At 42.2% G+C, this 27,289-nt stretch overlaps 1 protein-coding gene across 4 annotated transcripts in view; it reads right to left on the bottom strand.

The window, feature by feature from the left end:
* Positions 1-355: 355 nt before the first annotated feature.
* The window catches only part of LOC140538073 (cell migration-inducing and hyaluronan-binding protein-like), a 134,362-nt gene continuing 107,428 nt past the window's right edge, over positions 356-27,289 (bottom strand). For 3 of the 4 annotated variants that reach the window (XM_072660478.1, XM_072660477.1, XM_072660479.1), the window contains exons 13-29: positions 24,336-24,545; positions 21,007-21,212; positions 17,825-17,894; positions 16,307-16,435; positions 15,224-15,309; positions 14,744-14,875; positions 13,733-13,768; positions 11,665-11,820; positions 11,367-11,547; positions 10,134-10,349; positions 9,046-9,257; positions 7,732-7,917; positions 6,593-6,797; positions 6,055-6,144; positions 5,371-5,528; positions 4,532-4,632; positions 356-2,261 (exon numbers count right to left, since the gene is read on the bottom strand). In XM_072660478.1, coding sequence (XP_072516579.1) covers positions 2,134-2,261; positions 4,532-4,632; positions 5,371-5,528; positions 6,055-6,144; positions 6,593-6,797; positions 7,732-7,917; positions 9,046-9,257; positions 10,134-10,349; positions 11,367-11,547; positions 11,665-11,820; positions 13,733-13,768; positions 14,744-14,875; positions 15,224-15,309; positions 16,307-16,435; positions 17,825-17,894; positions 21,007-21,212; positions 24,336-24,545 — 2,502 coding nt within the window. In that variant the 3' untranslated portion in view covers positions 356-2,133. The remainder of the gene's footprint in view (positions 2,262-4,531; positions 4,633-5,370; positions 5,529-6,054; positions 6,145-6,592; positions 6,798-7,731; positions 7,918-9,045; positions 9,258-10,133; positions 10,350-11,366; positions 11,548-11,664; positions 11,821-13,732; positions 13,769-14,743; positions 14,876-15,223; positions 15,310-16,306; positions 16,436-17,824; positions 17,895-21,006; positions 21,213-24,335; positions 24,546-27,289) is intronic. The other variant, XM_072660480.1, reaches the window with a different exon arrangement.

Raw genomic sequence — 27,289 nt, 5'->3', positions numbered from 1 at the left:
ATATGTCTGCCTATCTGTCTATCTATCTATCTATCTATCTATCTATCTGTCTGTCTGTCTGTCTATCTATCTATCTATCTGTCTATCTATATATCTATCTATCTGTCTGTTTATCCTTCTATGTATATCTATCTATCTATCTATCTATCTATCTATCTATCTATCTATCTATCTATCCTTCTATGTATATCTGTATGCCTTCCTTCTGTCTATTTGTCTGTCCATCCATCCATCCGTCAGAGTGATTCATTGAATAGGTCTTTAAATAACTTCCTGTATAAATTAATATTACAGTAATATCTAATATAAACGGCTCTTTACTGGTTTATAATGCAAACAGAAATAAGACCTGAAGTTTCATCTTCATCATTTATTTACAAAAGGTTTCGATCCAAAGCAATACGTTCCATTACTTTAAAATCCATCACATTTACATCACAGCAATGTACAACTGAGGGTTAATGCATGGCGACTCCGAATGATACGAGAAAAGCTAGAACTGAAAACTGAACGGGTTAATTTTGTACAGAGAGGACAGGAATACATTACAACTGAAGAGGACGTCCCTTCTAGATCTGTTTCAATAGCGCCTGTACAATAAATAAGTAGAAAATATATCTCTGTTATCAATCTGAGGAATTTTAGAAACACATAAAACATACAAATCACTAACAAATTACAAATGAATCTCCGAAAAAAGACCAGCTATTTCGGCATTTTCACGCTTCTTGCCGGATGGAACACAAGCTGCTAGATCCTCTCGCAGGTTTAACCCCATCTCCCCTGCAGCTGCTCTGTCTCCTGCTGTTTCTGGGGTGTGGGGTGTGGGGTGTGGGGTGTGGGGTGTGGGGGCGCTCTGGGGTTGCATGAGCTTTCCTTGCAACTGTTGGTTTTTGCGTCTGGAGGCTTTTCCTTTCCTTTTTTCCCCTGCTGGTTCTTTTGTATGCTACAACACAAACAAACTGACCACAAACTCCGGTATGCGATAATTAAATGGCGAAACCGCACAACATTTACAATCTTTACAAACTCTTTTTTTTTTTACAGGATAGAAAAAAAGATATATCTTTCTGGAATGGAGGAGGTGGAGGAGAACACCACAGAGGAGGGCGTAGAAAATGGGGAATGTTGGTTATTCTGTAATTATTTCTTTTGTTTTGTTTCCTCCAGAGCAGAAGAAAGAACACTGACGACACAAAAAAGGGGGAAAAATATTAATAAAAAAAAAAAAAAAATCACGTAACGTCCACATTATCACGTACACCGACATCGTACATCGATCCTGGTGGGAGAGGGAGCTGAGGGGCTGGAGGAAAGGCGACACGAACGCATGCGTGGGTTTGAATCGGCAGGTTGGAGTTCAGTAGTCCTTACACAGCAAAACCCCCAGTATTGAATTAACTCTTATAGAGGTCACTCGGGTCGGGCAGTAAGACTTAAAGGGGCACTTCAGAATTCTTCAACTTAATCTCGATCTGACATGCCTGCGTCATACTGTTGATTACCACAGACCAGAAGTTTGATGCATTTCCCTGAAATTAGAAAAGAGCAAAAAACCTATAAACTCAAAATTCACTTCTAATAGAAGTCTATGGGCAGTTGCTGAGCTCCGCGAACAGATGTTTAAAATATGTGCCTACATACTCCTAATTTGAGGCGACAACTGGTGCAATTCAACAATACAGGTTTTACAATGAGACAGAAAAGAGAATGGGCTACTGGTTGTCATGGGAACGAGGCGGAGCCTATAAAAAAAACCCCACCCTATTACTATGCTGCTACACTAAAAAAAAGAAGGCCCGGATTTTTATAAATGTAGGTGTTTCGCATAAAAGGTAACGTGCAGAATTTAGCACCTGCCCGATAGCTCTATCCTAGTGTGTTTTGCATAAGCAGGTTCTTTTCTGAGGTTCAGGTAAAGGTGTGTATATCGTTGTTGTGGCAGATTAGGCATTAGGTTGAAAAACCCCAGAGTATTCCCATAGACGGACACTGTAGGTGCTAATTTAACGCTGTAGATTTTTGCTGTGTGGCTGTGCGGGTGCGGCCGAGGCCCGAGCGCCTCCGCTCCGGCAGTGGTGCTTTAGTGAGAGTCCGTGAGAGAGTCCTTCTTCCTCTTCCTCTCTCTCACTCTCAGAGCTTCATCACCCTCACTATGGGCATGGGCAGCACCTGGTGCAGCTTGGCTCGCTCTTCGTCCACGGACAGTCGCACCCAGTCGGGTCGGAAGGTTCCCTTGAAGCCCACGAAGGCCAGTTTATCTGGAGCAGAAAAGCAGAGAAGGTTTGCACTGCGGTTCTACTAGAAATATTACTATTTGGACAAAAGTATTGGGACACCTGCTCATTCGTTGTTTCTTCACCCTACCTCATCATCTCCGGCCCCCCTTTACTATAATCAATCAAAAGTATTGGATGGAGCACCAACACAGACGTATCAGCAATTCATGCATTCATTAGATGGGGTGTTCACAAACATATGCTAGGTAACAGTTGAATGCATCGCATTGCACATGCTCATTTTCACACCCCTAACAGAGCCAGCAGCCACACAGAGCACGTTCCCACATCATATCTACACCTGCAGGACCACGAGTGACACTGACACTGTGTGGGAGCGTCCTTTCTGCGCGTGTTTCCGTGAGAAAACCGTTGGGTTGGTTTGGTTCTTCCTGTGTGTGGTTGCGTCTGTCTCACTGGTCCTGAGCTGCAGTGTGTCTTTGCTTAGTGGCGGGGTTCCCTTCCTCTCTGCTTTATGCCTAACTTCCCAGAATGGCTTGAATTTAACAGTGGAACTGTGTACACCGCATCATATTATACACCTCATGCTTGTACAAAAGCGTCCACAAACTTTTTTCACAGCGCTATAACTGTCCTAATAAAGCCGTATATAGGAGTGTGCAGGGGGAGAAGACTCTGTAAAGGAGAGAAGCTCTGCCCAGGGGGACTCAGAGTACTATGTGAAAGTAGTATGTGAAAGGGAGGGGCAGGAGGAAGGACCCTGCTGCTCTGGCATGTGTGTGTGTGTGTGTGTGTGAGAGAGAGTGTGTATGTGTGTGTGTGTGTGTACATTCCACCCCTTACCCATATGTGCGGCATGTTTTTCTCACAGCTGGAGAATCTGGGAATTTAGCATGAGAAATTTAAATGTTTTTTTTTTATGTGATATTTATCTCAGCCAAAACAACCAAATTACACTATACTACACACTATACTACACTATACACTATACTACACACTATACTACACTATACTAAACACTATACTACACACTATACTACACTATACACTATACTACACACTATACTACACTATACTAAACACTATACTACACACTATACTACACTATACTAAACACTATACTACACACTATACTACACACTATACTACACTATACTACACACTATACTACACTATACACTATACTAAACACTATACTACACACTATACTACACTATACTAAACACTATGCTACACACTATACTACACACTATACTACACACTATACTACACTATTACACTATACACTATACTACACTATACTAAACACTATACTACACACTATACTACACTATTACACTATACTACACACTATACTAAACACTATACTACACACTATACTACACACTATACTACACACTATACTACACTATTACACTATACACTATACTAAACACTATACTACACTATTACACTATACACTATACTACACTATACACTATACTACACTATTACACTATACTACACTATACTAAACACTATACTACACACTATACTACACTATTACACTATACACTATACTTCACTATACTAAACACTATACTACACACTATACTACACTATTACACTATACACTATACTTCACTATACTACACACTATACTACACTATACACTATTATACTATACACTATACTACACTGTGCACTATTACACTGTGCTGAGAGATGTGGGATGGAAGATTCTGAGGTTCTGGAAGTTACTCAGCACTTCTTTTTTTCTGGTCTCTGGGTGTATTAGGCACTTTTACTTCTACTCGTGTCTTTATTTCATTGCAGAACCAACACTTGTGTATGGGTTTAGTCTCCTTCTGAAACACACAGTAGTACAATAGTAAAGCATTACTGCCCCCTATTGTTTGTACCAGCCAGTCATATATATGCAGTACGTCCAGTGAGCAGCAAGTAAATACAGTAAAACACTGGAATTTCCTTGGATACCAATGGCTTAACACAGAGCTGCAGCACACATCCACCCAGACAGACACAGCTTCCCAGAGGAGTTCCGCTGGACTGTTAATAAGGCTGTCCTTTTGTATGAAAGTCGATGGCTGGACCTAGCTTACAGTGATGGTCACACTGTGGTTGGACAGGACACTTACGATGCTTTGCAGATACACAACACATACTTAACATACATTCAACTACAGTCCTGTTAAACCCTGACCTTAACCTCAACCCAAAAGCTCGTCCACTAAACTTTATTTATATATCGTTTATATATTATTTATATTCTAAAAGTCTCAGCCTGTTACCTTTCAATTTCACATTCTGCTCTGCGCCCAGTTTTTCAAGTATTTTGGTCCAGGGTCCTCTTGTGACCAGCTTGCCTTTAGAAGTAATCATCACTATGGACCTGGAAATGGAAGTGGAAATACAGTACATACTAAATTATTACAGCTTATTTTTACAATTATAGCAAATCTATAGCAACTTAATATTTGATATTTGCAGTATATTTTATTATTATTATTATTATTATTATTATTATTATTGTTGTTGTTGTTGTTGTTGTTGTTGTTGTTGTATGGACTGTGCAAATATGAAAAAAAAAAAAAAAAAAAAAAAAAAAATATATATATATATATATATATATATACATACAAAAAAATGCATATATTATACATATCACAAACAAATATTTTGGCACCCTGGTCAAATGACATATACTGTTGATGTTCTAAGTGCAAATAAGTAAAACTCCTTTATAGAGACATGTTTTTTTTATACAATTACTGTTTATTTGCTTATTTTCTTTGATGATAATAAATAAATCCTCTAAAGTAAACACACTTTAATGTAAAAATTTTTCTGAATGTTTATATTTATATTTATTTTTACATAAGAAAACATAGGAAATAAAACGTAACATTTAACGTGCCACTGTTTTTACACCCAGCAAACTGAATGCATTTATTTTTTTATCTGTTAAACTAAGCCAGTGTACAGTAGCACAGTAGCTGTAGTATATACAGAGGTGTGTTTTGGTAGAATATGTCAATGTAATTTACACAATAATAACACGAGTAATTTGAGCAAGGGTGCCAAAACTTTTATTAACTAAATTTTGGTAAGAACTAATTCCAGGGCTCACTCGTCTTTGAGGCTGTTGATGTAATTCTCGATCTGAGCCGGGATTCCCATCAGCACAGCGTTCCTGAAGCTTTTCGTGTCCAACACTTTGCCAGTTTGGCTGTCCAGGACCGTCAAATACACGCCGTCCTCTGACTGGTAGATCTTTTTACCATTGACCTGCAGCCGCAACCAATAGACAAGTGTCTTTGCATGAGTAACTGTGATTATTGATCATCAATAAACGCTACACAGGGGTCAATCATTGCTCATACATGTCAGAATGCAGTGTGTGTTAATGATACGGGCTATATATATATATATATATATATATATATATATATATATATATATACACATAAATATAGTCCTTTATTATATATTTATTATATAAATAATATATATTATATAAATAAAAACATTATTACATATATTTTATTAAATATTATATATAAATAATATTAATTTTAATATTAAAAAGTTTAATTTATTATTAAAAACAATTAATGATCAATTCCTGTGCCAGAAAATTCCATGCATTAGGTTGTGGTTGCCTAGCAACATGCCAATCAAAGATGCACTACATGCAGAGGTCATATCTGTTTATATTTTACAATAGCTTCGGATGTGGCTCAGCCAATCAGATTTTAGAACCAGAGCCACCCTGTTTTATAAGGAAGGGGATAACAATGCAGGCTCCTCGTACCTCAGCGTAGGCAAAGTCTTCTTTGATGTGGAAGAAGCGAGTGTTGTAGGACTCCAGCTTGACTTCCAGAAAGTGCTCCGACGCCTGCGGCTGTGAGGGAAGTGAAAGCTGTCAGATTTTCTACCTACAATCAACCTATAAAGTATGAAACATAACCAGGAGAGGCCGACTGCTCTGTAGGATGAGGAACAAAGGATCCATGATGGGAAGATCCATAAAAAGCTGATAACACAGTCGTACTTCTCCCCAACGATGACAGGGGGAATAGAAGAGTGGAGAAATTTGGGTGCTAAAGACCGATTCTCATGTTCGCTTGCTAGCAACACCATAGCAACCACCTGGGATACCAACGCAACCACTAAGCAACACCATAGCAGCGATCTAGTAACACCACAGCAGCCATAGCAACACCATAGCAATCATAATAAAGCTGATAAAGGTAATTACAGTGCAGTAATTAATTGCAATTACTGAGTAATTCATGACATTATTTAGTATGTAATTACATGAATTACATTAAACGGAAATATCATCCTACCAGTCTGGAGCGGGGAAGTTTTTTGGGCATTGGCACGTCCACCACAGGCATTTCAGCGTATTTGGGGTAAGCCTCCTCCATGCAGTCGCTGGGTCCGCTGCCTTTCGGGATTTTGGCCTCGATCTTAATCCTCTCGCAGCCCTTTTCTGAGCAGAAGGCAAAGTCGTCCTTATCGTTGTGCGCCTGGACCCTGAGGAAGAGCAGCCTGCAGCAGGAAACGGAGCCGGGCATCAGACACAGGATAGCAGAGATAGCAGAGACATAGCCGATGTGCTCATTATTTTTGTTATTAAAATTCATATATACAAATATATTGGCTATTGTGTTCCACCCACTGAAGGCTTTTACTCTATAAAATAATTAATGCATTATTATTTTAATTCTCATTTACATTTATTTTAGCACAAACCATATTAAAATATCAAATCTGCCAAATATCTTACATTTTATGTTATATTTACATTATATTTATATTATTTATTGCGTCTTTATCCCTAAACAAGCTATTGAGACATATATATGTAAATGAGTTAATTAATGCAAATGAATATGCAAATTGATTAAACTCTTTTGTGACATCGCAAACATACATAATTTAAAATATGGGCTTGGTTTTCGCAGCTTAGTTTTTATAGACACTATTTGGACAAAAGTATTGGGACACCTGTTCATTCATTGTTTCTTCTGAAATCAAGGCTATTAAAAAAGAGCTGATCCTGCTTTTGTTGGAGTAACAAAAGTCTCTACTGACCAGGGAAGAAGGCTTTTTACATTGCTGTGAGGATCTGATTGCATTCAGCAACAAGAGCGTTAGTGAGGTCAGGATGTTGGATAATGACTCATCCATAAAAGTTCTGGATGGAGCTCCATCACCATCCATCAATCAGCTTAAAGTAGCAGAATGCATTAATTAGAAGGGATGTCCACAAACATATGGACATATAGTGTATGATCTATGAAATGAATGGTCTCCAGACTTGGTTCGGGCTGGTTCTGGTTCTGGTTCTGCTTTATTCAGCAGTGAAGCGTCTCAGACAGGCTCTAATTAAGATTTATTAACTGAAACCTCGGTACAGCGCTGACAACCCGGCCGTCATCAATCTTACTGCAGCACACACTCTGAGCTGACTGGCCCTTACCCCGTGTCCTCGTCCAAGTAGTAATAACCTCGCGCCTGGTGCGTGTGGCTCATCTTCTCTCTCTGGGTCGTTCTCATGAACACGCCGGTCTTCCACGTCTGCTTTGTGAGCCGGTTGTGGATGTCCGAGATGACGGTGAAGTTTGTGCCTTTCGGGTAGCAGAAGCCCACGCTTATCCAGTCGTTCCTGCCCAGACAAACACAGACGTACAGCGTATGGGTCAATACACTAATATAATAAACAAATACATCATCAAATATTCAGTCCGGAAAATCTGGAAATCCATATTTATCAAAATTATTACAAATTAATTGGATTTATTGACTTTTATCCAGCAATATATCAGTTAAACCATCAATTGTCCAATCCCTATCATGTTCTTTAAAGGTGGCTTGAAGTACCAGGCCATGCAGTGGCCTATCATGACCACTAGATGGTGGGAGAGAGCTGTCATATTAAAGACTGCAGTTCGTTAAACAGCGGATAATTACACAAGCTTAATTAATCTCAGAGTTATAAATAAATAAATCCAGAGTGTGAAGAAATACGAATAAACAATGACAGTAAGTCATGAGTAAGATACTGACCAATAAGGTTGACCACAACAGGGGCTGTGGGGTAGATGAGTCTCCACCACAGTGATCTGCATCACACATAAAAGCAACCCAGCAAAACACCCCTGCATATTAAATAAGCTTATTCACACACTGGCCACTTTATTAGAAACCTCCAGCGTGTTGCACCACTTCCATTATTGGGCAGTTTCTGACCACAGGACGGACAACAGTGGTCCTTATAAGGTAGGTGTTTCTAATAAAGTGGCTTGAGAGCGAAAATGCAGAGTAGGTGTTTCTAATTAAGTGGCCTGAGAGTGGAATGGCAGGATAGGTGTTTCTAATAAAGTGGCCAGTGATTGGAAGTGCAAGGTAGGTGTTTCTAATAAAGTGGCTTAAGAGTGAAAATGCAGAGTTGGTGTTTCTAATAAAGTGGCCTGAGAGTGGAATGGCAGTGCAGGTGTTTCTAATAAAGTGGCCAGTGTGGAAGCACAAGGTTGGTGTTTCTAATAAAGTGGCCTGAGAGTGGAAAGGCAGGGTAGGTGTTTCTCATAAAGTGGCCAGTGAGTGGAAGCACAAGGTTGGTGTTTCTAATAAAGTGGCCAGTGACAAAGCACAAGGTAAGTGTTTTTTAATAATCTGGTTATTGAAAAAACACAAGATCAGTGTTTCTAATAAAGTGGCCAGTGGGAAACCACAAGGTCAGTGTTTCTATAAAAGTGCTCAGCGAGTGAAATGTAATGTATACGAGGTTACTGACCTGTTGAAGTTGATGAGCCAGATGGTCAGTTCTGCAGGAGCTGCCTGGTCCCAGTGCACTGTGTAGCTCTTGGCGAGTGTGACCACAGGCTGGTACTGCTGGTAGTGGTTCCTCTTTCCCAGCGCTCCCACCAGCTCCAGTGGCTCCTCCGGATACTCGTCCTTCACCATTTTCATGTTCAGGTTGGCTGGTTTGCGTGCCTGGACGTAAATCTGCAGCAAGAAATGAAAAGCTTTGGGTTTATTCTAATGTTATATAGAGTTAATTACAGGTAGACGCTCTCACTGACCACTGACTTTATGTTTATATGGGTTTATTCTAATGTTATATAGAGTTAATTACAGGTAGACACTCTCACTGACCACAGGCTTTATGTTTATTTGGGTTTATTCTAATGTTATATAGAGTTAATTACAGGTAGACACTCTCACTGACCACTGACTTTATGTTTATATGGGTTTATTCTAATGTTATATAGAGTTAATTACAGGTAGACGCTCTCACTGACCACTGACTTTATGTTTATTTGGGTTTATTCTAATGTTATATAGAGTTAATTACAGGTAGACGCTCTCACTGACCACTGACTTTATGTTTATTTGGGTTTATTCTAATGTTATATAGAGTTAATTACAGGTAGACACTCTCACTGACCACTGACTTTATGTTTATTTGGGTTTATTCAGGAGTAGGTATATAGATAGGTAGGTAGGTAGGTATATATGTAGGTGGCGTATTGTGTGTGTGTGTGTGTGTGTGTGTGCGTGTGTGTGTGTGATTGGAATTCTCTGAAACTGACGAGTCGACTTTCGTAAACAGAAGTTTTGGAGGCGGGAGGTGCAGGAAGGCAGGTGCCTGGCGGCTCAGTGCGAGTAAATTAAAGATCACGGCACGCTCAACTGCTCCAAATAAGGTTGTGTTTTGGACGAGGAGAGCATGTGTGTGTGTTTTTGCCCATGCAGGGAGAGTGTGCTCTCAAACAAACCTCAGCTGGCACCAAAGAAAGTCATGTTTGAAGCAGCAGGAGTGTGTGTGTGTGTGTGTTTGGGCGTTGGTGTTTTTTCTGGCAGCCCGAGGGTGGCACTTACCTGGGCAAATCGCCCGCTGCAGATGGCCGCCCTCCAGTCAGGGACGTCGATGCAGTCTGGGTGGCGTAGAAGCCAGTTGTCCTCCTTGACCAGAAAGGCGCCGGGGTACTCGCTGACCGAGCCGTCCACATCGTGGAAAATGGTGGTCTTGTCACCATCCATCTGCATCTTGCTGAACCACGGACCTGGCTCTCCGAAAAACACGCGAGAAGTGATCTGAAACACAAATCAGAGGCGGCGGCAGAACAAGAGCTGGGGGTTATTATTAATTATTGATTATTGATTTCTTTTTATAGACCAGTTACTGTTAATACACTATATGTCCAAAAGTTTGTGGACACCCCACTAAGGAACGCATTCAGCTACTTTACATTGCACCCATTGCTGACACAGATCAGACAATAACTCAACCTCTTGTTAGGTTCCTCAAAGCACTTTAAGAGGTTCCTTCTCTAGTTTTATACTGAAGAACCCCTAAAAGTTAATGTGAACAGAGTAGGACTGTCGAGACAGTTACCTTGGATTTCAGAAGAACCAACTGGAATTAAATTAGGGAGGTGTCCCAATACTTTTGTCAACCTTAGTTTAGCTTAAAGTATCTTAAAGTTAGCATGCAGTTCCCCCAGCATGCTGCATGTGCCTGTTGGTTGGTTACAGTAGAGCTTCCTGTGTTTATATCAGTGTATTAAAGGAGCTCAATGCTGTCCTTATTGTTGGATATCCCACCGGAGACACTCCGGGGCAGAGTGTAGAGCTTCTCCTTAGATGTGTGATTGGATACAATGAACAGATTGGAACATCTGACCAATGCCTAAGATAAGGCTCTACACCGCCCTCTGGAGGAGAATAGTGTTCAGACATGGTTCATGGTTAAATAGGATTGAACAGTGGACATTGGGAAAAGCCCAGACTGAGTGACTGACCTTCGGAAAAGCTAGTAGGTGTCCACAAACCTTCGCAGGGCAGTGGAAGTGTATCTCTCCCTCACACCTCTGTCAGCTCCAGCTCTAGGAGTTTAGCCTCCATTTGATCATAATCTTTGGTGACATGCACCCCCACCCCCCTCCCACCTCCCCCACTGAATCAATCACACCATTTCCTCGCAGGTCAAAGCCACTAACCCCGTCCATTAGCTTTAAACAACCCATAGAACGTCCCCACACATCCCGCCGAGGCCGGACGAGGAGGTGTGAAGAGCTCAGGCTGGAACGTGGCCGGGGGCGCGGATCTCACCGGGACGCTGTCGAAGGTGATGTCTGTCACGTTGTTGTTGGGACAGCTCTGCCACGAGTTGTTGAGGCGGAAGCCGAAAGCGCTGGTGTGGCGTCCGTCCAGAGCCACGTACTTGCGGAAGGTGCAGTTCTGGACGTTGATGGGGCCGTCGTAGATCTGCATGCCACGGATGGGGAAATCCCTAAGGGGAACATTTATGTAGTGATATTTAATGTGCATAGAAAAAAAAACATCAACAACACACAGACACCTTAGGGTTAATGTGTCTCAGCTAAGGTAAGTGCTAAGTGTTACATACACTCCTCTTGGGAGGGTCCGGCCACCGTGGTCTAATCCCCCAGGCCCCCAAATACGACTGTCCGGCATCAACATCCCTCTGTTTTCACTCTCTCCCACAAATAGAGAGTTCTTCACCTCCTGCCTGGAGCCATCATCATCTGGGAAGGTCCCTCCACTGCACACACACACACACACACACACACACACATACACATCACTTGTTTTTATACCTGTATAATATATATGTAAGTACCTATATGTAATAATATGACTCATGACCCAATATGACCTATGTTTTATGTATGTAAGTTCATATATGTGATATGATCCATATGTATTACATATATGTAAGTGCCTATATGCTATTTGACCCATATGTATTATTTATGTGCCTATATGTCATATAACACATATGCATTATATATAATCGCATGTGCATAATATGATCCATGTGTATTATATATGTAAGTGCCTATATGTAATAACACAATCCATATGTATTATATACGTAAGTGCCTATATGTAATAACACAATCTATATGTATTATATATGTAAGTGCCTATATGTAATTACAGAATCCATGTGTATTATATATGTAAGTGCCTATATGTAATAACACAATCCATATGTATTATATATGTAAGTGCCTATATGTAATAATACAATCTATATGTATTATATATGTAAGTGCCTATATGTAATAACACAATCCATATGTATTATATACGTAAGTGCCTATATGTAATAACACAATCCATGTGTATTATATATGTAAGTGCCTATATGTAATAACACAATCCATATGTATTATATACGTAAGTGCCTATATGTAATAACACAATCCATGTGTATTATATATGTAAGTGCCTATATGTAATAATACAATCTATATGTATTATATATGTAAGTGCCTATATGTAATAACACAATCCATATGTATTATATACGTAAGTGCCTATATGTAATAACACAATCTATATGTATTATATACGTAAGTGCCTATATGTAATAACAGAATCCATATGTATTATATATGTAAGTGCCTATATGTAATAACACAATCTATATGTATTATATATGTAAGTGCCTACATGTAATAACAGAATCCATGTGTATTATATACGTAAGTGCCTATATGTAATAACAGAATCCATATGTATTATATATGTAAGTGCCTATATGTAATAACACTATCCATATGTATTATATATGTAAGTGCCTATATGTAATAACACAATCCATGTGTATTATATATGTAAGTGCCTATATGTAATAACATAATCTATATGTATTATATATGTAAGTGCCTATATGTAATAACAGAATCCATATGTATTATATATGTAAGTGCCTATATGTAATAACACAATCTATATGTATTATATACGTAAGTGCCTATATGTAATAATACATAATAATAATAATAATAATAATAATAATAATAATAATAACAATAATAATACCCACCACAATAATAATAATAATAATAATAATAATAATAATAATAATAATAATAATACCCACCATAATAATAATAATAATAATGTGCACCAAAATATCCCTAGAAGCAACAAACAAATGTATATTCTACATTCATGTCCATTAGTGATTATATGCACTAAGTCTAACCCGAACTAGAAAAGGCCTTTGCTTCCTCAGCTTTGAGGAATGGCAACTGTTGTAAAAAGGCACTTTACAGGTCAGGATCACCTGTTTTACACAGGTTTTACCACTAAGTCAGAGCACTCTCCTGTGAAAGCATAAGAAAACAGGTAGACCCATTCACACACATGCATTTAGGCACATACACCGGCTGAGAGAAACGGCGGGCTAAACGCAGGCAGACCCGCCGTGCATACACATTAGTTCCCGGGAGCAGCTACCTTCACACCGCTGAATTACTTTCACACTCTCTCAAAGCTCCCTGATTTCCCCAGTGCATCTCAAGAAGCCTCCCATATATGGCGTTTTCCAATTACAGCCCCGGCGTAGGGGCCTATAATGCATTCGGCAAACATGAACACATTTTTTTCAGTCTGCGAAATGTGTGTGAGTGAAAAAAAAACGGAGTGATTAGCAGCCCTACCTGGCAAGAGTGAGGCCAATTCCATTATCAGCAAACCTGCGGACGATAAAGACACACAGGGTCAACGTGGGCCGCAGGATGCGCACATTCGACAAACTGCAACACGCGGTCGATCTGCGCGGACGGATCTGATGGAGCGATTGTGGAAAACCGTTGGAAAACAGAGGGCAAATGGCCTTTGCTTTTTTCCAAGGGCAAGCAGTGTGAAGGCTGAGGCCTATGAGCGCTGGAACCTGTTGCACTTTACACACAGCAGTTACGCACCGCTGCTGCCGTATGAACAACTTGTCGCTACATTTGATTGAACATTACATGAAGAAAGGACCCCTAGAAATAGCCTGAAGTAGCTTCAGATAAGCCCATCCTCACACTGAGGACACACCTCCACTGCTTATCCAAGAGCCTATTTGTAATAACAATAATATGTCCTATTTGTGTTATATATCTGTAAATATGTATATGCCTATATGTAATAACACAATCCATATGTATTATTTATGTATTATATAAGTGCATACACATAATATGACCCATATGTATTATGTAGGTACCTATATTTTATAATATGATACACATGTATTATATATGTAAGTGCCTATATGAAAATATGTGTAAATATATATATGCCTATATATGTTTCTATATATTATAAGAAGCTATATATAAAACCAATATGGCCCATATGTGTGTATGTATATATATATATACACACACACACACACAACATAGCCAGCTCCATATGTATTATATATGTGTAAGGATGTGTGTGTAATACGTCTCAAATATGTATATGTATATATATGTGTTTTTGTATTATACACACTTCTCTTACTTCTCCTGTAACGTTTCCCTCGTACACAATGACCTACAGCATCCCCAATAAGTATTGGCACCCTTTACATCCAACGTATGGGCACCAACAGGTGCGTCCTGGTACAGGTGTACTGACAGCAAGAACAGAGGTAAACTCGTGATCTGCCTAAATTACAACATCCATCAGTGTGAACTTACTGGCAGTCGTCCAGCCAGACGTCTCCTCCCCTGAGCCAGGCTCCATGGTCCTGGTTCTTATACGCCACAAAGTGCTGAATGAGTGCGGGTACTCTTGGCTTGAAGGGGTCGGAGTCCTGGTGGGGGCCATACCTGCGAAACATTGTCGAATAGTAAGCTCAGCAAGAGAGAGAGGACAAAACAGGACATCCTACACAATTCCGGAGAACACAGCTCTTCCACTGCTCCACAGCTCAATGCTGGGGGGCTTTATACCCCTCTACTAGCCCACGCCTGGTATTATACAGCGTAGTGCCAATAGGTCCACAAACTTTTGGACATATAGCTAGGGATTCCATGATGTAGGCCCTTTAACAAGCCGTCAGGACAAATCGGCATTCAAGTCACGCTTTAATTGCAAAAATCGAAACTCTATTAATTACATTAAAGGACACTATCCAAATGTGTGTGTGAGTGTGTGTGTGTGTGTTTGTGACTAACCTGGCCCCTACGAGCGAGAGGAAGGGTCTCTTGTCCTTGGCATTAGCCTGAGTGGTTTTCACCCCGTTGTCCAGCATCATCCCTGCCTGCCGAAGAACCCACAGACAGAGCCTGTGAATGTCCTCGTCCTCAGGACGGCCGCGCGATTGTGTTCGTTATAATAAACGATTTAAAAATAGCCGTCACACACACACACTTGGCTAGCGCTAATCCTCAAGGCTGCTTGATTATCCAGAGTGACGCGGAACTTTGCCAAGCTTTTTCTTACTAATTCACACCAGGCAGACGACATAAAGTGAAGTTGCCCCTGGCGACCAAATAATCACCTGCATAGCAACCCAAGGCCAATGTGCTCTGAAGCAGACACTGCACTCCACTGCTTATCCAAGAGCCTGTTTGTAATAACAATAATATGTCCTATTTTTGTTTGTATATATGTATAAATGTGTATATGCCTATATATGTGTCTATATATTATATATGTAACACATATGGCCCATATATACAACATAGCCAGTTCGATGTGTATAAGTATGTGTATGTAATATGTCCCATATATGTATATGTATATATGTGTTTTTGTATATATTTGTATATATATAAGTAAATATATGTAAAACTATATGCATTATATATATATATATATATATATATATATATATTTATATTATATTTATATATATATATATATATATGCCATTATAATAATACAAATAAAATGTTCCATATGTATTATACATTATTATACAGTTATATAATAAATAAGTATAAGTATTATAAATATTATAATACTATAAGTATTAATATATGCAATTATAATAATAGGAATAAAATGATCCACATGTACATTTATTTGCAATATGCATATGAGTATATATATATATATATATATATATATATATATATATATATATATATATATATATATATATATATCATCTGTACACATGCAATAAAGACAGTGACATATAAATGTCATATTTATTATATATATATATATATATATATATATATATATATACATATGCAATCATTTGTCCCATATGTATTATATATATAATATTTTGTCACACACACACTCACCCTGTAGTTTGAGTGGGCTCTGTTGTTGATGAAGCGCCCCATTGGAGTGTGTTCTGTCCTGCCGGGAGAGTACATGCCCTCTGATGGACCCGTGGGGACGCGGTGAAAAATGAACCAAAATCCCGTCTCCTGGGGACACACATACACACACACACATACACACACACACACACACACACACACACACACACACACACACACACATACATACACATAAGCACAGTATTCAGTTGTGGGTGACATGTGAGTCACTAATGGCACCACATAATGACACCAAAGGCACAGAGAGAGAACACACAGCAGTGGGCATAAATACGCCCAGGGCTTACTACACATATACACACTCACTCATACACACACACTCTCACACACTCTCTCTCACACACACACACACTCACAGTACTTTTCTTACTTTTTCCAGACAAATATATCCACTTAAACATACTCTCTCTCTCTCCCTCTCTCTCTAATGCACTATATCTTTCTCACAGACACCTGAAATATGTTTTGCCCCCCACCAAACATCCACTGCTGTGTGAGAAGTGGGAGTTGGTGGTCTCCTCCGTGCGTGCTGAACTATATAAGCAGCTCAGAAGCGAGAAACACCAGTTCTCTCTGCCAACCACGCTGATTTACGGCTCATCAATTGATGATCAATTATGTAAAATCAAGAAAAATAACGAAATAATTTAAAATATAAATAATAATAAAATGTAACTTCTTACATTTTTAGCATGTAAGCTCAAATATCAATTAATGGATTAAAATTAAATAATAAATTAAAATAAAACATTTGAGCTTGTGTTTCCTGACGTATAGTAGTTTGGCATGCCCCAGTTGATTGACATCCCAGCAGACTATTAGCACCAATAAACTATTTAATCATAGACTATGATTTATTTATGGTCTTCACATCTTCAGTTCCAGATATACACTGTAACCACTGTGTAATAGAGAGATATTGAGGTGGAGATCAGTGCCGATCAGTGCTGTGTTTAGCAGTCGTCAGGCCAGCCAACCAAGATTTACGTACTTTCTGTGCAATATGAAAAATCGAAAACATGTACAGACGGATTTACTGGGAAATTCATCTCACTTACTAAAAAAAATAATTACTCCAAAACATTAGTACCACTAAACAACTCCTAAAGTGCCTAAAGTGTCATTATTACCGAATGTACAGCAGGGATGGGAGTCCAGCCCCATCAGATCTCTATGATGATCTACCATAACTCTTCGTCTCCGTGAGGAGGAGCTACCTCCCAATCTTTCACATCAAAATAGGACTATTTTTCAGCACGAGACCTCCCACCCCGTCACGTTCCACCCCGTAACATGGTTTGAATGTGACGGGGTTGAGTGACTGTCCCTCTGTAAAGTTCACGTAGGGGCTCCCATTCCCAAGAATGACTCAGATAGCCGACACAGGCTATAGAAAATGCGATTGGTGTTGAGACAACAACCAGGAGCTTCTCCGGGTCTGATCCTGCAGGCTCTCGGCATGGTAACAGTACTCACCTCCGAGCCTGCAGCCGCACAGTCAATCAGGTTGTTATTGGGGTTGGCAATCCAGAAGGTGGAGGTGGCACTGAGAGAGAGAAAGAGAGAGAGAGAGAGAGACAGTGATGTAATTCCCTAGGTCCTGTCCACTTCTGATATCTCATATATTTGTACTCAGAGCAGGCCTGAGCTGATATGACCAAGTTTATAGACATTTCTACATTTACCTTATTATTTAATATACATTTAATTTATATTAAAATCACTATACGTCTGCTGTTAATGTAAACATTGGCTTATAAATATTAACTCTGTCTACAAAGGTCACACACACACACACACACACACACACACATGCGGAAGAGCTAATTAATGCACTGCTAATGCTGTACCCTGTATTTATTTAGTGCAGGATGTATGGCCTTTCTGTTTTCTTAATGCTCTGAATGTTAAACTAATTACAGCTCTGTAACAACACACACGCACACACACACACACACAAAGTTGTGACTCTAGCGCTCTGCCGGTTTATCTCAGCGCTACACAGCAGTTTAGTGCTTGCTAATCGCACACCGCACGCGTCTACAGCCTAACCGCATATCAGCTCTTGCTGTAATGTCTTTTAGTGTGAAAAACAGTCATTTATTCATTTGAGACTCGAATTCGAGCATCATCCCACCCAGACATTTTGATATATGGCCAAATATGCACATGCAGTGTATGGACAAAAGTATTGGGACACCTCCGAATCTTTGAATTCAGGTGTCAGGTGTCAGTCTCGTTGCCACAGGTGTATAAAATCGAGCCTCTAGCCCTGCAGTCAGCCTTTCTTCCACACATCAGTGAAAGAACAGGAGGTTCTGAAGAGCTCACTGAACTCCAGCGTGGTTCTGTATGTAATAGGAGACACCGCTGCACCATCAACTACCACAACTACAAGTCAGCTGGTGAAATTTAGACCTTCCCTCCTAGATCATCCTCCATCAGCTGTGAGTGGTGTTATTATTGAACAGTGGAAGAGTTTAGGAGCCTATGCTTTAGCTTAAGCTATCTAATATGCTAGCTCGAGGGAGGACAGAACCGAGATAAACGTCAGCCGCGGCCTTTTAGTAGCATGGTTAAGCTTCAGGCGTGATACCAGGTTGCTCCAAAATCTTGTAGAAAGCCTTTCCCGCAAAGAAGAACCTTTGACTCCGCATTAATGCCTATGGGTTTAGAATGGGATGTCATACCAGCTGCTGTAGGTGTCCCAATACTTTGTTTTTTTAATTGTCCATATAGTGTACAATGAGGCCTACTCCATGGTTCACACAGTTGCACATACGGCTTTTCTATCTTCATAGAAAAGAACTGACCAATCCAACGGCACACTCCAACGGCACAAGGTCACCATGTCCAATTAGAACATGTGGAGCAGTGGAGCTAGGTTCTCCCCCATCCAATTTCTTTGAGATGAGCTGAAGTGACTAATCATCCCACATCATTGCCTGGTCACATGGTTGAGTTTCAGGCGTGATACCAGGTTGCGCCAAAATCTTGCAGAAAGCAGAAGGTGGAGGTTTAACTCCATATTAATGCCTGTGCTCTTAGAATGGGATGTCATAAAAATCATAATGTTGAAGGTGTAATGTGTAGGTGTCCCAATACTTTTGTCCATATGATATACTGGACACATATGCATAATACACAAATCTATTTTTGATTGATATATTTACTTACATGTATATATGTACATAAATGTAGTATACATACAATTAGTTATCAATAATAGTACATATTTGTATTTTAGGTATGAGATACTTATATATATAATATATATTACACCTGCCCCACATAAATCCTGTATCTCCATTTTCGTTGTTTTTCACTTCAGGTTGATTTCTTTCAACAAATGTAGCACATCAAGCATATCAGGCAACCGAGGCTGTGCCTCTCCAGGGCTTTGGTAGCTCAGATGATCGATCTGTGCAGCCCACGGTCATTCATCACTCAGGTCATCTTCAGCAGCAAACATAATAAACAAGCCCCGCTAAAGCATAGGAGAGTCAATACTAACTCGGTTTCTGGCTTTATCAAGTGTACGTGGGCCAGCCATGCTGCTCCTACACTGTCTGATCACACAGTTTAACCCATTACCCCTGAGATGTTCACCACCATTACTGTAACTATATGGACAAAAGTATTGGGACACACCTCGTAACCCATTGAATTCAGGTGTTTCATTCAGTCCGGTTGCTACAGGTGTATAAAATCAAGCCTCTAGCCCTGCAGTCGGCCTGTCTTACACACATTAGAGAAAGAACCGGAGAGTGAGAGCCATCTACCCACCCAGAGAGAGCCTGCCCAATTGTGCTCCCCCGGGCTCCAGATGCTGATGGCAAACAGCATAACCTGGGATGTTAACGGTGTCATAGTAGCAGTACCTCAGTCCGCCCGGGTTTTGCACTCCTCAGCTTAGAAAGCCGGGGTCAGAGCACAGGGTCTGTTGTGCTACAGCGCCCCCTTAAGCAGAAAGGGTTAAGAACCTTGCTCAATTGCAGCATAGCAGACTTGGGTATTGAACCCACAACCATGTGTATATAGCCTCTCTATTTAAGAGTAGGTCTTTGTGTGTGTTCTGTCAGGAATTCTGAATATTTCATTAGAGGAGGTTAACCAAGGTCACACATGGTTAACACACGATTGGCTGAATACAGTTGGGGATAAAACATCATTACAGAGTAATGACGGCATGACGAACAGGACGTTTAATGGCATGTAGAACGAGGCCGTAGCTAATAGGTTTGATTAGCGTAATGGCTCGAGATACGCAGAACACATCGGCCTCAGCATTACTATAAAATTTTCCAAACTTGACGGACAGGTCTTAATTAGTTTGTCAGCGCTTGAACGTCCAACCCGAGAGTCCCGCCTAGAGACCGCGTAGGTCTTGAATAATGGCATTTTGCTGTATGAGCAGTCTGGATGGCATGAGCACACAGCAAGAGTGAGAATGGTACATTTCGGTGAGATTTCGGTACATTTCACGGCCACTTACACTAATCCGGAGTATTTCGTCCGGCTGGGGGCTAATCTAATGTGATACTAGCTAAGGAACTGTCCCCTAAATGTGTGTCCATTCTGGGAGAAGTTGCCGAATGCATTCATTACAAGCAGTGTCCACAAACATTTGGACATATAGTGTAGTGTGTTTAGGGTACCTGCAGTCCTGTCGTGGTTTGGCCACGTAGCCGGGAAAAGCCCCGTCCGTGATGTCCCGACACATCTTGCTGTCGCGGTCGGAGGGCAGCAGGGTGCCGGCCTTCACCAGCAGGCCGAGGCAGTGCTCGAACGTGTTCCTCTCTTCAGGGCCGTCCTCCGTGAAGAAACAGTGGCCCAGAGCGTCGTAGCCCACCACGTCCTTCACCTGCAGCAGGGAGGAACACCTCAGCGTTATCGGTTAGGGGGCTGGACGTGCATTGCTGGACAAGATGCCTATATGAGCCCCTGGGCCAGGCTCATTAAGCACAGCGCCAGATTTACTGCATCGTTAAAAGGAAATCATAAACGAGGAATTAACGAACTGTTTTACTGGTTGTGTGAAACGGGAAACGGGAAACGTGGCAACAACGCTGTTTTTGCTCATTTGCATATGTTGTTAATTATCCATAAACCAGAATGCCACACAAAGTAACACCCATCTGTGGAGTGGCACAACCGTCTAACTGCCTGCTTGGTCAGGAGTCTGAGGGGGAGGAGCCACAGACTAAACAACTTACACCATAGTAGCTAAATTCCCAACATTTTCGAGGCTGAACTCAATGCACTATTTGGACAAAAGTATTGGGACACCTGCTTAAAATGCGATGATCCTGCTTTTGTTGGAGTAACTGTCTCTACTGTCCAGGGATGGAGGCTTTCTACTAGATTTTGGAGGAGGAGCATTGCTGTAAGGATTTGATTGCATTCAGCAACAAGAGCGTGAGAGTGAGGTCAGGATGTTGGATTATGATGATCACCACCCACCTCATCATCCCCAACTCATCCCAAAAGTACTGGATGGAGCTCCACCACCATCATTCCAGAGAACACAGCTCTTCCACTGCTCCACAGCTCCTCAATGCTGAGGGGCTTTATACCCCTCTAGCCCACGCCTGGCATTATTAGGCAGCATGGTGCCAATAGGGTCATGGTGTTTATTATCTGCTCCAGAGAGTCCTATTCTATTGGACTGGACAAGCTGTGTGACAACCTGGGTGTAGCTTATAGTAGCTGAATACCCAATACCCATAATACCCATGAAATCCAAAGGCAGGTCATCTCACTGGCTATCAGCAGAGCTACACCACGGGCCTCATTCTCCATTGCACTGAGTGAGGTTCCTGCACATTCTGCTGAGCCTCGGCAGAGGCTGCAGACTCGGAGCACTCTGCCCACTCTCACAGCTTCGCACACAAAGCCGGCCAGGCTATTATCTGCCCGGAGTGAGTTGGCACACGGAGACTTGATTGTTTGGGCTGACAGCGATTCCATTAAGCCTTTTAAGAAAGTAGGTGAGCGCTGCGCTAGCCCTGTGTATGATACAACAACCGCCGGGCAGAAGAATACTTAGCCTTGTTAGGCGCATTACCAGGAGGCCTCGTCAGAGAACTATTCCCGTCAGAGCGGTGGAATTCAGCCGAAGACACCTGCGGCTAGCACAATACCCGTCCCACGGTGCCCAAACGCAGCCCCTCCTAATACACTCAATGCTACTTTAACTTATGTAAGACTCCGGCCGATCCTGCTCTTTGTCGCTAAGCACTTTACGCCCCTGCATTCTTCTAGATCACAGCCGGAACATTATTATGCTTGTAGGAATTTTCAGCTAGGGCAACTTTTATATCCCGGGCTTATAAATCCTTAGAAATACTTTTTTTTTACAAAATAAAACACAGTGGACAGTGAGTGGACAGTGAGCACACATGCCCGGAGTGGTGGGGAGCCATTGCTAGGGAGCAGAGAGAGGGACAGTGGCAGCTTGCCGAGCCTGGGTATCGAACCCACAACCCTGTCATCAATAAGGGCTTGATTTTATACCCCTGCGGTTGCAATGGGACTGAATTAAACACCTAAAAGATTGAAAGAGGCGTGTCCCAATACTTTTGACTATATAACGTATGTTGTAAATCCTTTTTTTCGATGTTTTCGGAAACTTTTAAACCGTTAGTTATGAGTTTGGAGGTTTCTGATACGGCAGGGACGACATTCAGGCTAGGCAACGCCCCGCATGGCGCCCCCTGTCTATGGGAGATGGTAACTGCATGCTAAGAGCAAGGTGAAGGCGGAGATATTTGCCAGCGCCGAGCTTTGCAGAGTGTGTGTGTGTGAGTGCTGGGTGCTCCAGTGCCCGTTGGGCGGCTCGTTAGGAAGGCAGCTGGGAGGCGACAGATGGTGGTGCGATTGTGCCGTAAAGCGACGGATCGGCGAGCCGCAAAGCACTACTTTAACCGAGCCGCAGCGAAACCCAGCTTTCAGGAAAAACATCTGAGGAACTTGGTGAACTTTTGAACCCCGTCTGGGTGAGCGGGCTCGGGATGATAAAAAAGGCCAAGATTACCCCAGCGCATGAGCTCTCTCTCTCTCTCTCTTACACACACACACACAGTGTCACACTCTCCTTGTCTTCAGCTGGCTGTTAGCGTTGGATGGAGAGATTGGAGAGTGTGTGTCTGGTGGTTCTGAACCTTCTCAAACCTCCACCAGTGATCTGCACCGATCTTCATTTCCTGCTCCATCGTTCCTCTACTGTGCAGAGCAGGGGAGCTGGAATCTGCACAGATTAGTGCTAGATAGGATCCATGTATTATGCACATGTGTCCAAAAGTTTGTGGACACCTGCTCCTCTGGAGTTGCTTTTGAAATCAAGGGTTGTGTTCGCCCTTTGCTGCAGTAACAGGCTTTACTCGTCCGCAAAAAGGCCTTATAGCAGATTTCTGGACAATGCTGTGAGGATTTGATGGCATTTGTGAGGTCAGTTACTGATAATGGCTGACCCCTCTAGCTACTGGACGCCATTGGGCATGGTGGTAAAGTAGCTGAACTGCCTTTATATTAACACCACCTGCCTAATATTGAGTAGGCCTCCCTTGTGCTGCCACAACAACAGATCTCCACAAGACCTCTAAAGGGGTCCTGCGTTGGTACCTGCTGTGGCCATCTGTGAGGTGGGACCTCCATGAGCATCATAGTGGCCTTAGCTGCCCATGACTCTGTCGCTGGTTCTCCGGTTGCTCTTCCTTGGAGCACTCCTTTTTTTTGAGGTCACTGCATACCTGAAACACCCCACGAGACCTGCCTGCCGTTCTGGAGATGTTCTTGTCAAAGTGACCTTCATCACCTTCAAGAACTGCCTATTCACCTGCTGCCTAATATGTAGATCCACCCCGTGACACCCCCTTTATCTGTCAGTGGTTTTAATGTTATGGCTAATCAGTTTATGTGTGTATATGATGATCACTGTGGAATTTCGAACGTCACATCTGAGAAGTGCTGAGACCTCGTCACTCACCAGCAGGCCGTTGGATCCGTGTATGGTAACGCAGCGCGAGAAGGTGTGGTGGATGGACAGGTCCTTGACGTAGGTGGGCGGGTCGTAACCTCCTCTCTGGTCCACATCTTTGTTCATGTGGAAGTGGACGGGGTAGTGGCCCATAGACTGCTGACCCATGTGCATGAGCTCAACACCCTGAATATGGACTGCTTTGAAACCATGCTCCACCTGAAAAAGAGAGAGGGGGGGGTGCAGATGTTAGATCAATTTCTGAGCTCTTTTGCTTTGCCTGTAGGGGGCGCAGATGAGAGTTTGCATGTGCTGGGAAAAGGTCAGGATGCATTGGGTGTCCTGATGCTTCCCGGGAAAGACCGGATGGCTCTCTCTCTGTCTCTCTCTCTCTCTCTCTCTCTCTCTCTGCAGCTCTCCAAGGCTCTGGATTGACCCAGATCTGGTGTTTCTGTAATTGTTTCACTGCAGCTTCATTAAATAAAGCGCGACAGGCCTCTGCGGCGGCCGCGGCGGGTAAGAAGGCTTCACTAATAGCTGAGAAAATACGCTTCCCTTCCAAAACTCACTGGCGGTTGTGCTCGGCAATAACGACGGCCCTGTGAACCAGCAAATCATCCGGTCAGATGTTCAGAACGGGGTTAGTGTGCCAGGCCCTTGGAGTGTGTGTGAGTGTCTACGGTGTATTACAGTCATATTTTATCCCTCCGAACAAATTTCAGCTGACAAGCACAGATGAACATTCTGTAACGATAGCGCCAGTGCCGTCCACGTCCAAGAGCCGTTACTGTGTAATTGTGTCATCTGTAGCTGTTTTAAATGGCTCGATCGGTCAGCTCCACTCCTCGTCAACACCCTCTACACCCCTGCCCTTTCCCCGAAATGTAGTCCACCAGCCAGGGCATGTTGGGAGTCTAAAAAAGTTAAAGACTTTGTCCAAATACTTATGGACACCCCACCTTCTAATGCATGCATTCTGCTACTTCAAGTGCAGCCATCGCTGACACAGATGTGCGAATGCACACGTACACACAGCTTGTCTAGTCCCTGTAGAGAAGTACTGCCAATAGAATAGGACTCTCTGGAGCAGATTAACATCATGAAGCTATTGGCTCCATGCTGCCTAATGCCAGGCGTGGGCTAGAGGAGGGGTATAAAGCCCCCCAGCATTGAGGAGCTGTGGAGCAGTGGAAAAAGAGCTGTGTTCTCTGGAATGATGGATGGTGGTGGAGCTCCATCCAGTACTTTTGGGACGAGTTGTGGGTGGTGATCATCATCCAATATCCTGAGCTTTCTAACGCTCTTGTCGACAAATGCAATCAAATTCTCACAGCAATGCTTCTCCTCTAAAACCTAGTAGTACCTAGTCTTCCTGGGCAGTAGAGACAGTTACTCCAACAAAAGCAGCATCAGCTCAGCTTAATACCCTCGATATTACAAAAGAAAGCATGAATATGAGCAGGTGTCCCAATACTTTTGTCCAGCTACAAAACTGAGCATTTTATTTCCCAAAATTAGTTTAATTTTGTTTTCTCCACTAAACCCCTCCTTTAACTAGCCTACTTCCAACAGGCCTTGTTACCTGTGGGTCGTCAGAGGGTGGAGTGGCCTAGTTATGGTGCACGGCACGGGTGGGTTTTTTTTTTTTGCTCTCCACGAGGAGAAGCAAGCCAACCTTCTCCATGACAGCTAAGGTGAGAAGGGAACAAGAGCGGCGAGATATGGAGCAATTACTGAGGAAGTCAGCTGCCTGTGCGACCCCTACACACACACACACACTCTCACATACACACACACACACACACACACATACACATGCTGTCAGACTCTCCAAGCAATCCCAGTTTGTATGCAGGAGAACCTGCAGGAGGAGACACCTTCAAGAGCCCTCCATCCAGAGCCAAGTGCACTCACTGGATAGAGTCTTTTGTCCTCTGAGTCAAGCGAGGTCGTTGAGGGTGTAGTCTGCTCCTGGACTATTTTTTTGGTGTTTTCTGTTAAAACCTTGTTACAAGCGTCCTTCAGTCCACTTTCACTCAATATTCTGTTCCATCAAATCCTCGAGCAGAACTACGAGAGCGGTGAACCACTGCTGAACCCTGTAGTGAACCACAATGCCCTGTAATGCTGTGTACATCAATAAGGCACCAGTCACACTAACCTTAACCTTAATCCAAAACCTAACCTAATCCTAACCCTCATCCTGGCCTTAATCCTAACCTCTACCCAAAACCCAACCTAATTCTAACCCTCATCCTGGCCCTAATCCTAACCTCTACCCAAAACCCAACCTAATCCTAACCCTCATCCTGGCCCTAATCCTAACCTCAACCCAAAACCTAACCTAATCCTAACCCTCATCCTGGCCTTAATCCTAACCTCAACCCAAAACCCAACCTAATCCTAACCCTCATCCTGGCCCTAATCCTAACCTCAACCCAAAACCTAACCTAATCCTAACCCTCATCCTGGCCCTAATCCTAACCTCAACCCAAAACCTAACCTAATCCTAACCCTCATCCTGGCCCTAATCCTAACCTCAACCCAAAACCTAACCTAATCCTAACCCTCATCCTGGCCCTAATCCTAACCTCAACCCAAAACCTAATCTAATCCTAACCCTCATCCTGGCCCTAATCCTAACCTCAACCCAAAACCTAATCTAATCCTAACCCTCATCCTGGCCTTAATCCTAACCTTAACCTCAACCCAAAACCTAATCCTAATCCCAACCCTCATCCTGGCCCTAATCATACGGATGCCCACCAGGGTCAGTTATGGGAGAAGGAGGGGTTGAACATGGGCCCCTCCTGGGTCGGTGAGATGAAGGTGGGCTGTAGTGATGGGGCCCATTTGGGAAGCCCAACTGGGTCCCAGTAAAAACACATGACATGAAAAAGGAAAGGGCATAGCATGACCAAGCATAGCGACACAATTAAAGTACAGTACAGTGAGGGAGTGCC

The sequence above is a fragment of the Salminus brasiliensis genome, chromosome 17 (genome assembly GCF_030463535.1).
Source record: "Salminus brasiliensis chromosome 17, fSalBra1.hap2, whole genome shotgun sequence".
Taxonomy (NCBI): Eukaryota; Metazoa; Chordata; class Actinopteri; order Characiformes; family Bryconidae; genus Salminus; species Salminus brasiliensis.
Note: the sequence above shows the minus strand (reverse complement) of the source record. Positions and strands in the feature narration are given on the sequence as shown.